We start from the raw sequence: 11252 nt of genomic DNA on the forward strand, positions 1-11252 counted from the left end.
TTAATCCTCACGGTATTAACGAACGCTTTTCATTTAATTAATATATTCCTATTTTCCACGTTGCCATGTTACCACCAATAGCGTAGCTCCCACTCTACTATAAAAACTACACGTAACCCATAATTCCTCGATTCGCTCTGACGAAGGGCTGACGCTCGAAACGTCTGCTTTTAGAATCTCTGTACGGTGGCCAATTTACATTATCAACTCCGTTGATAAAACCAAAATTTTTGCATAATACTTCCCCACCGACGCAGCACCACAGTCTCTTTAGAAACTACCCCCTTCATTCATTTTTTTCCTTCTGGGTTGACTCGCAGCTGCAGATATCCTTGTGGGAGCGATTTGTCATCCATCTTTGGCCGGTTGCTTGCAAAATAGGCAAATTTCAAGGAGATCCAAGCCTCATCTGTCCATTGAGCATGCTTCAGGCCATGAGTGCGTGGATAACAGGCAACGTCTAAATGAGAATTTGCATAGCGGTATAAATTTAATAGTCTTGACATTTACTGACAGCCACACGTACTTAACTAATTAAACTGTAAAAAAAAATTTTTCGAAAACGTACAAGCCTTATACATTTTCGTCTACAACTGAAAATGAAGCTCACTTTCAAATTTCAAAAAGTAAACGTCTGAATACGACCACCTCTTACAATACTGTCACGGCCGTAGCCAGTATGAGGCAAACAGTCATTTTTTTCGTCATTGTTGAAAAAAACGTGTCCAGTTTACTCATCATAAACTCCTAAAATACCTACGAAGAGAAACTAACCACGGACGTTGCCTAAGTCATAACTTTTTTCTGGCTACGGCCCTGACTGTTATTTGGGGTTATAAATTTATGTATCAGACAGTACACCTGCACACTGTTATTTTCAAGGAGTAGAGTTAAGTCCAAAAAGGGAGTTTAAAAAAAGGTACAAAACCACTCCATTTTTGGAGTAAAATTCACTCCGGTATTGCTTACTCCGTTTTTGGAGTAAAATGTACTCCAGTATTGTTTACCCCTCCTGTGGTGTAAAATTCACTCCAATACAAGAGTAAATTTTATCCTTCTATTGGAGTGAATTGAACTCTTTAAATGGAGTTCAATTTACCCTTGACAGAGTTAAAATAACTCCAAAACTGGGGTGAGACAAAAAGGTACAAAACCACTCCCTTTCAAGAGTAAAATTTACCCTCTTAAACTTTACTCCCCTTGTCAGAGTAGTCATTTACTCTTTCTACAGAACACATTCACCCTCACTAGATCTACTGTACCTTATAGTCAGATTTCTCATAAAACCATGAAAAGTTCATTTTTTTTAAAATATTATGCAAAGAAAAGACCAGGTTTACAATGAAGCATCTAATACTGGTAATTTTAATCATAAGACTGCAAAGAATGCACATCGATATGTGTGATAAATACAATCTGTATACACATACAAATACATCACAAAAATCAAAGCTATCTTTATTCTAATTATTCGGGCAATAAAAAAATGGCAATCAGCTGAATGTGTTCTTGCCTTAAACAAAGATAAATTGAGTGATTTGTGTTTTGATTACAGATTGCAACAATGAATGGCTGCAAAATAACTTCAATGACAAAAACTAAAGCATACAACATACTTGGATAAATGTGACTCAGTATAACAAAATGGGTTTTATGTACATGTAATACAAGTCAGTTCTTACAGAAAGAAGTCAGACGTAAAAAAATGGAACATGCCTTAGGATAACTGATGCAAAAATTTTGTCATCGTTGACCTTTACCAATGTGTTCCTTTTTTTCCCAACAGAATTGTTTTCAAAAAGAAAAAAAAAACACAGAACTTAGGCTGATAATTTACATTAAGAAAAAAGTAAAAACTTTTTGTTTCCAAAAAGAAGAAAAAAACCCCTGAGATTAAGCTGATAATTAAGTATGCTCTCAGCAAAACAATTACAGCAAATGAAAGTTTTAACAAAACCTTGCTTTCTGCCACAAGGTAAATGTCTCTAGTTCAATTAGTGTGCCAGAAGCAACAATCCTTGCAAATGTTGTTTTTAGAACCTCTCCATTGATTGACTCATCATCCTTAAAAGTAATTAAAGAAAATAATGATTAGTATCATCCCTTCCAAAATTAAGATCATTCGACAATATTTTAACAAAATAGGAAGAGAGCACAAATCTAATACATCCCTAATTCTGAGAAACAAAAGACACCAGCCACCAATTTTGGTGTACCAAATAAATGGAACCACATGTAATACCGGTACTTGCATGAGATTATATCTGTAACATTGTTCTTGATTCATTGAGTAACTCAGTTAACTATCAAATTAATTTTGTCATAATGATAAAAGTACACATATAGTGGTGGAACTCATGGAACAAATCTTGAAAATATATTGCCAGATGCTTTGTTTGTCTTCAACACTTTTCCAAAAAAAATTATGTGTGATGAGGTATTTAGAATTATCTCATTTAACAGTATTTCAAATTTTAAACTGAAAGCAGATATTGGGTGAGACAATGGATAAATGAAACTACAGCATCATCTTCCGCTAATCGCTAGGCATTACTAGTCTATACGTACACAGGCCTGTAACTCAGACAGTGCTTTATAATTATCTTATTGCAGTGACTGTCAAGAATTAGTTGTTAAAGTGCAATTTATGTGAGTTATTTGTAAATATCTATATGCATCACTTGTTTAAAAGCAACAATCAGCTTCTAAGTCTTTCAGACTTTCAGCTGTTTGACTGCATTACAGGTTTTTTACAGAAACATGCCTCAAAGGAATTTTTTTCATGGCACAAACCTTTTCTTTTATCTGAGGGTTTTCTCCAACTCCTCTTCCATAGATGATACATGTAGTGGTATGTACCATATGTTGCAAGAAGAAGGCATCTTCTTGCCTAGCCTCAGCACTTTCTGTAACCAACTCTCTGTCCAAACTTCCCAGCAATCTTTCAATGAACCAATTCCCAGCTGTACCCACCTCCAATTTGAACTGTTAATCAACAAATAAATATAGTGAAAAGTTTCAGTTTTCTTGGAAAAAATAATTCATAATCTCACTCACATTTCCAAACAAAAATTATTACCGCTACTTACAGATAAAAGATGTCATAAGAATTTCATCCAGATAAGAACACTCAATATCAAATGCTGGTACATGTAATAATAAAGCTGATTATTTCTAAGGTGTATGACAACTGCAGACTGCCTACAAATAGCGATTGTAAACAGTATTTAAGTCTAAGCACCCATTTTAAATAAAACGTTTAGCTTTCAATAACTGTGAGTTACGGTTAGTTTGGGGTCTGCACTCTGCAAGTGTCAGATACTGTCACTTCTGTTATAACGTAAGTGTTCGAAGAGCAGACTCATCAAAATTTGGCTCTCTTTTCTTTAAACGCCAATAATAACAATCTCATGCAGGCATTAACATACTATTTGCATTGAGTACAATAGTTTAAATGACAGCTGAAGCTTTCTGCTTTCTGTCGTCATGTAATTTGCGGTGAGAGCGCCCTAATACCAAATCATTTGCTTAACCATTTGATCTAAAGCTTCATTTCTCTTGTGAAATACATACCAATTTGTTAAAGCACTTAAGCCAAATTAAATATCCTTGCCTGACAAATTTGGGACTTAAAGGTGCATGTAAAAGGTCTGAATTCTACATAAGCTTACATTAAATTGTCATAAGGCCCGATTCAGACGCCATACTTTTCATGAGCCGAACTTAATACATGAAAAGTTCGACGTTTAAATCAATTAAGAACGGCTAGTTTAATTTGGAATGGCTCAGGAGTTCTTTTCAACTGGCCTAGACGGGAATTCGGCTTTAGCATGGCCGTGGATCGGCTTTGATTTCAGACGTCGAACGTTTCATGTGCCGAACTTCATGATCATGCATAAACCATGTTTTGCCTTCTACATGAAAACCGCTGACAAAATCAATTGGTTTTCTTGGTAATGGCTTTGGAACTGCTGTGGAGGGGCCAGTTAAGTTCGACTTCTGAATCAACAGGCGTACTTTTGTTAATTTGTGTTGGTCGAAGAAGTACGCAGTGTCTGAATCGGGCCTAAGGCATCAAATATTATCTGTTCATGGTTCAGTTAACGCTTACCTTTTGGCTTGAGTTGTTGTAAGCATTTCCTTGCTTTGGATCAGCATTTAAAGAGTAAACAAACGAAAAACTCGTCAGCACAAATTGTGATCGTTGATTCAAACTTGAGTAAAACCGCCGAAAGACCCGCCGAAATCCGCCGAAATCGACAGGTCTCAAAAACCACTGAGCATGCTCGCTTATTTCCCGCCATCAATGTTTCAAAATGGCGGACGACAAATGAGATTTCCCCACGTACTTTAACCTCTCACCAGGCCGCTCGTACATTTGTTCAAATTTTAATAATCGGTTGAGTTGCGTCTTCGACATTACTAGTTTACCTCTGTACGAAGTTTAGAGAGATCGGCGGTTGTTATCCAAAAGATATTGTCCTTTATCTGGTTCCTTCTCGTGTAAATGTTCGCTGCTAGTGGAAGATGAACCGGACTCTGTTTTTCTCGTTTGTTAAAGCTGCCCATGGTTTGTTAAGCTTGAGATGTGGACTACGTTTACGTTGTTTTTTCCACAAGAAAATATCAAAAATGACTTTTTTTTCGTTCCAATGGTCTTGAGAAAACACTTCTTAAAGGTGTTGTTGTGGATTTAAACGAAAGGAGCGACTGCATGAAGTTCATATAATGGCGAGAGTGACGAGACTAAGTCGGATCGTGTGCAAAAGATAACTTCGCAAACTAATTTGTGAGTAATAATTTACAATTTTGTTTTTCCGCTTAACGTTCGTCTAGCGTTATAGCTCCATCATGATTGTAATTTCACGTTAAGAAATGCTTTAATATCGTCCATTTATCTTTGTACGCTGCTCTCTTTTGATGTGAAAATAAACTGGATTCGTCTTAAGTTCGATTTTAAGGTCATTTATATTGAATGTCTAAGTTACTGTACTTTTTAGCAGTCACAACTCAACGATCCTTGCGTTCAAGTAGTTACCAAGTTATGGATTTGCAATTAATTTGAGTTTAAAATCAAAATCAAAATCCATGTTAGTTAAAATAATGTTTGGAAGAACAGAAGTGTAGGTACAGTTGTATATAGATCTCTATAGATTCAGGTTCGTGATTGTTTTGCAAATCTTTGTTTTTTTAGACTGTTGTTTACTGGAAGCATTAATGATGTATTTTTGGTTTTGGGGGGACTGTCATGTGTTGTTGGAGCAAGGAATCTGTTTTGAGTCAAGTATGGTTGACAGTGGATAGTTTTTCCTGAAAAGGCTGAAAGGAAGCATTATTACCTTGGACTTTTTTTGGTTACACCCCACATGTTTGTTCTTTTCTTAGATGGCAAAATTTATTAATATATTATGTGATTTGGAGCTGCAGCTAGAAACAGTGTCCCATGCAGAAGGTCTCATTGGGCTTGATGGCAGTAAAATAATTTTTGTAAAAAATATGTTTAGGGTTTTTATCATAACTTCTCATCTTGGTCCTGATGGACTTCAAACATGCTCTACCATTTTGCACAAGGAACTTGTCAATCAACCGTTACCTTTTGGTGTATTTGCAATAAGATCTTTGGATAGCAATTGATTTATTTTTCTTATCCCTTATGTGTAGATATCCTATGTCTGTCACATAGTTAGTTTTAAGCTTTTATTTCCTGTAGTGTATCTTTATTATAGTTAGCACATGACCCCACAAGCATGTATTATTGCTTTAATATTGATTGTGTTTGAATAAAGGATATTGTTGTCTTGTCTTGTAGATAAGGCAAAACAGCCTCAGTTGTATTTGCATTGTTATTTCTGAGTTTTACTTTTAAAGGGCAAACCATTAAAAAGTGCACATAGTTTGCAGGAATCCAGGAAAATTATTCCAAATATTCATTGATTTGAAGTTCCTGAAGCAGGTAAATCTTGAAGAGTTTATGTAACAATATTTGGAATATACAACATTTCTATTTGGGAATGTTTAAGTCCACAGAATTTATTTTCTTTATGTTGAGAAGTACTGTAAGAGCTGTCAGGTAACTCAGATGGAAATTTGACAGACCTTAGCTGTAATTCAAATTATTAGTACAGTTTTGGTCGTTAGTGGAACATAATATTTTATTGGGACATTTTTTAGTGAGTGATTAACCCATTGACTCCTGGGGATTCCCCATTGACAGGTAAAATCGTCTGGTGTTAGACAGAGTAAAATGCTAAGTATGGCCGGTTTAGGGGTGAAAGGGTTAAAGTGCTATTTGTTAGTTTGACTTTCTTTTTCTTCATTTGAACCAAATCAAGTGATTAATCATCACCTCCACCATGCTTTGCTTTGCTTTGGCTTTTAGAACAAAGTATCAAAGTTGAAGCTGGTGGCTCGAGGAGTAAACTATAAAGACTAATATATAATGGTATTTGAGTATATTGTAGAACAAATTTGCCTATATCATTAAATCAATGGGAATCCAAACATGAGGATGCAGTTTGCTTAGGAGGGGTTTTCCCTATAAAAATGGCAGGCCACTTTTTGGAATTTTTTTTAAACAACCCTTAAAGGTAACAGAACCTTGTTTTGTGGACGTAGGCTAAAAAAATCAGACCCCTTAGAGAAACCAGTTCTAAAGTGACAAATGACTGGCAAATAACTTTTACTTATGAATTATTCATAAGTAAAAGTTATTTGCTCGTGTACCAAATTGTCTTACAGTTCCAGTCATTTTTCAGATTGATAGCCTTAAATGTACTGCAGCAACTCTGCCAGCTGTTTGGTCTCAGCATCATAGGCAGTACAAATCCACATTTTTTTCTCCAAAAAGGAACAAAAAGAACCCCTGTCATTTTCGTAAGGGAGCCCCCCTTGGGGCAGTTTGTTTACTTTACCACCATTGTTTAATACTATCCAGGGACTAAATCAAGAATGGTAATAGATTACAGTTTCAAAAAATATGCCACTTTTTTTTACTTCTTACACTTACTGCATTCAACTTTAATTTATTCATCCTTGGAAATGGTAGGAATGATTAGTATTCTTTAAAGCAATTGCTAAAAATTCATTGCACCTAATGTTGAAATATTTTTTCGATATGGAAAGGTAACAGCAGTTGTGTCTGTGAAAGCCTTCTCCAGAAAACTCCAACATGGGATTACGCCCCTTTCAAATGTAGCTTTGTATGGTTTTGCTCGATGACTTTGAACAATTATTACATAAATATGAAGTTATGGAGTTTTTTAAAAGTTAAATCTAATGGAAGGGGATTTAAATTATTGAAACCACTGTGTTGCAACCAGAGTCCACAAAGAGAGGTTAAATAATCTATTGCACTGGAAGTATTTAGTGAGCCAGCATGAAATTTGTTTTGGATAATAGCACTGAATCACCTTCAACAAGTTTTCTAAACTTTGAAGATACCTAATTTTATATCCTCCTGCTGTTTTATTGCTGGAAGATAAAACCAATTTTTGATTAATTATTTTTGTTGTCACATTAACCCACTACAATGTGTTGAAAGTGTATTATTAGCTGTAGTAATATTTTGTTACAGTAAAATCCCCCCTGCTAGTGAGCTGGATTTCTGAATCAAATTTTCAACTTGGAATACCGGTATTGTTGTTTTGGCTATTCAGAGTTAACCTAATCTATGTTTATTTCTATAATTTGGAGGGAAGCAAACGATTGGCATTTGCTTGAAATGACTACAGCAAAATATAATTGCAACTAAAAGGTTTCCTTCTAGTGTACCCAATATGAGGTGCTTATATGGCATGTTATGTATGACATTGGTGCTAAATTCACTTAAAATTTGTCTTTGAACGACTGAAATACATTTCTAACTTTTCAGGGACGTCATGCATTTCTTTTTTTTCCTCCGTCTTAATAAATTTGCCTCCATGGACCACTTGAATGGCCATTTTAACAACTTAATTTTGAAGAAAAATGCAAAAATCTTAACATTTTCTGCTAGATGCGGGCCCCCGCGGCAACAGTGTGCAAATATTTAGTCGAAAGAGAAACCATTTGGAAATTTAGTGATATATTTTTTGCTCCACTTTTTAAAAGATAAACGCATGAATTGAAATCAAGATGGTACTCCATTAGCCGGTAAGCTCCACAAACAAATTTCCACTCAAACATTGTCACAGCAACCTGGACTCGCGTTGACCTTGAAATTGTTAAAGAAATTTGCCTCGTAGCACTGTTGGCTAAAAGGTACTGTGGCCCACAACTAAAAAGAGAATCTCGCTGGCATAAAAACGCACTATGCAGTCAAAACATTCGTCCGTTTTACTGGCCTGAAGTCTTTTTTTTTTATCGACGGAGATCGGATAAACACCCGATGGGAGCCATGTTTTTCGCCAGTGAACAATAAGTCAGTGGTTACCGTCTTGCGCACGCGTCCTTGAAAGGCAACCTTAGCCAATCAGCGGTTTTTGAGACCTGTCGCCGAAATCAGTAAAGAGCTGCACCGGTGACTGCTGACCAAAACGGCTCACTAGTTTCCAGTCTGTTCTCTACTGTGTTATCCAAGATCGCGGAGGATAACGACTTTAATTACCGCGTCTTCCGATTAAAAACGAAAAAACCAGCAAGATTCAGAGCGGCTCATCGTATTAACCCTCACTAAAATGTGGAAAGATACCGGTCTTTATTAACAGGATTTTAATCCTGTAGCCTGCGTAGCATGGCGGTTTTGGTTGCTAAGTAATAAAGGCGGGCGAGGGCAGAAAAACCGCGAGGAGATTGGCTCGACAAAAAACCGCCATGCTACGCAGGCTATTAATACTGTAAAACTGTTGACTTGGAGGGGAGTATACTCTACTCTTAACCCTTTCAGCCCCGTGGGGTTCCCTATTGACGAGTAAAATCGTCTGGCGTTAGACAGAGTAAAATCTATAAGTGGCGCTATTGGGAGTTAAAGGGTTAATGGGGACATAGTTTTTGAGTGAATCCAGCTGTTGTTCACCCTTTCAGCCCCGTGGGGTTCCCCATTGACGAGTAAAATCGTCTGGCGTTAGACAGAGTAAAATCTATAAGTGGCACTAATGGGAGTTAAAGGGCTAATGGGGACATAGTTTTTGAGTGAATCCAGCTGTTGTTAACCCTTTCAGCCCCGTGGGGTTCCCCATTGACGAGTAAAATCGTCTGGCGTTAGACAGAGTAAAATCTATAAGTGGCACTATTGGGAGTTAAAGGGTTAATTAGTGGAGTACTAAATAAGAGGCGTACATTTTACGGCGTTTAGTTTTACTCCACTTTTTCACTCCAACTCCTTGAAAACAAAGAATTAATCGGTGGATTTCACAAAAATAAAACAACCCCAATTCCACATCTTAGACTGGCTAAACTTAAATTTACCCTACAAAAATACATATATAGGAGTAAAATCCTCTTCTACTTTTTTTCTCAGAAAGTAGAATTAGTAAGTGGGGTAGACTTTACTCAGTATCCCGATAAATAGGAGTAAAATTAACTCCAGCATATTATATTACTCTATAGGGAGAGTAAAATTTACTCTAGCAAAGTCATTGCCTTTGAATATTAATTAGTACTGAGTAAAAATTACTCTTAGTGGAGTTAAATTAACTCCTCTTAGGAGTACATTTTACTCCGCTTTATTTTACTCCACTTTTTCACTCCAGCACTGGAGTGAAATTAACTCTTTGAAAATAACAGTGCATGCAGGCTCAATATTCATCAAGTTTAGTCAGATAATTCAAAACCTGATTAAGAAATCGAAAGGGGAACTGCAAGATCAACTTTTCAGTTTATTCGATGAAAATTAAAGACAGGTAAGGGTAATTGAATGCAATCCCTCCAATTGGGTGCCAACACGTTTTCATGAAAGAGGCCGCAATCAGCTCATGCCGGGTTCATCAATCTTTCATCTTTTGACTTTTCCATCAAAGATTCACTGACGTTTTGGCAAGGTGGTTCTCAAAATTCCGAATATTAGGACAATACTGAAGGCTTCAATCAAGCATTATGAACAAGTCACTGGTGAATACGAGTTGTTTTTTTCTTCCAATGAACGTGGGCCAAACGGAAGCAACATTTATGGCAAATGTTGTTACGTGTATCCTGAACTTGCTGCTTTCTCCGATAACCTGTGCAGGGAATTTTATCATTGTATACGTGATTTGGAAGTCACGAGACCTTCATTCGCCATCGTTTTTTCTGCTGGGTTGTCTCGCAGCTGCAGATTTCCTTGTGGGAGTGATCTGTCAGCCATCTTTGGTTGCTAGAAAAATAGCCGAACTTCAAGGAGATCCAAGCCTCATCTGTCCATTGAGCATGCTTCAGTCCATGAGTGCGTGGATAACAAGCGGCGTGTCTTTGTTCATTTTAGCGCTTGTGTCCATCGACCGCCTTCTTGCTCTCACACTTCATTTAAGATACAATTCCATTGTCACGGTTTCTCGCATGTGTTTCGCAGTTTTGCTAATATGGGTTGCCGTTGCAACTACTTTCTCATTGAGGCTTGCAGTAACTGTTACCAACTGGCTAATAATCCCGTTACTATTACTGCTCATTACTTTTCTTGTCATTGTGTTCTGCACATACAAAATATTCTACATCGTTGGAAAACATCGACGACAAATACGAGAGCAAAACATATTCGTGAGCGTGGGTCCGAATGCGTCGAACGAGCTGAAATGCAGAAAATCAGCAGCTACTATTCTTTATGTCTATGGTTTGCTCCTAACGTTTTATATTCCATTGTTTGCAACGGTTCTTGCGCACAACATTATTGGGTATACTGGATCCGTGAAGATTGCTTACGACTTTTCCGCAACAGCTGTTTTCATCAACTCGCTTTGGAATCCAGTCGTGTATTGCTGGCGAATACGAGAGATACGCCAAGCTGTGAAAAGTGTGCTAAGAAGACCACAGCAACATTAACAAACGGTTGAGCAAAGATCTTCTCAATGTGTAGTGCGAGACAGATTTCACGAAAAGTAGAAACGCTTTCCAAAATTCATGCTGTTTTCTCCCAAAATCTTGCTGCACTTCGAATCTCACTGAAAGTCAGAACTAGCTTCAAAGACAATGGGTCTACTTCTGATCTCCAATTGGAACTGTATTTAAAAGAATTGCGATTCACAAAGAGAAAGTTGTATTCAATATTTGCTTTATATTGATTTAAGAATGTTATAGAAATATGTACCTTGTTGATCTGACATCATATTTGCGCCTTTTCACTCGTCAAAGGAACAATTTCCATA

General features: G+C 36.8%; 2 protein-coding genes across 2 annotated transcripts; one reads left to right on the top strand and one right to left on the bottom strand.

Annotated features, from left to right (window-relative positions):
- Nucleotides 1–1434: 1434 nt before the first annotated feature.
- LOC138032992 (uncharacterized) lies at nucleotides 1435–4420 on the bottom strand. Its single transcript, XM_068880722.1, has 4 exons — nucleotides 4350–4420; nucleotides 4112–4265; nucleotides 2794–2985; nucleotides 1435–2064 (listed from the first exon to the last, which is right to left on the bottom strand). Exons 1-4 carry the CDS (start codon nucleotides 4418–4420, stop codon nucleotides 1948–1950), a joined length of 534 nt encoding a protein of 177 aa, XP_068736823.1. The 3' UTR covers nucleotides 1435–1947.
- Nucleotides 4421–10011: 5591 nt separating this feature from the next.
- Nucleotides 10012–10929, top strand: LOC138032997 (trace amine-associated receptor 8a-like). The gene has a single exon (XM_068880734.1). The coding sequence runs from the start codon at nucleotides 10012–10014 to the stop codon at nucleotides 10927–10929; it is 918 nt and encodes a 305-aa protein (XP_068736835.1).
- The last annotated feature ends 323 nt before the right edge of the window (nucleotides 10930–11252 follow it).

Source organism: Montipora capricornis, chromosome 2 (assembly GCF_036669925.1).
Source record: "Montipora capricornis isolate CH-2021 chromosome 2, ASM3666992v2, whole genome shotgun sequence".
NCBI classification, from domain to species: domain Eukaryota; kingdom Metazoa; phylum Cnidaria; class Anthozoa; order Scleractinia; family Acroporidae; genus Montipora; species Montipora capricornis.

Excerpts from the sequence above, each read along its gene's own strand:
- LOC138032992 (XM_068880722.1), bottom strand. The coding sequence starts at position 4,420 with ATGTCGAAGACGCAACTCAACCGATTATTAAAATTTGAACAAATGTAC. Across the intron at positions 2,986-4,111 it reads ACAACAACTCAAGCCAAAAG|TTCAAATTGGAGGTGGGTAC; the intron begins GTAAGCGTTAAC and ends GTTGATTAACAG. Across the intron at positions 2,065-2,793 it reads ACCCTCAGATAAAAGAAAAG|GATGATGAGTCAATCAATGG; the intron begins GTTTGTGCCATG and ends ATTACTTTTAAG.
- LOC138032997 (XM_068880734.1), top strand. The coding sequence starts at position 10,012 with ATGAACAAGTCACTGGTGAATACGAGTTGTTTTTTTCTTCCAATGAAC.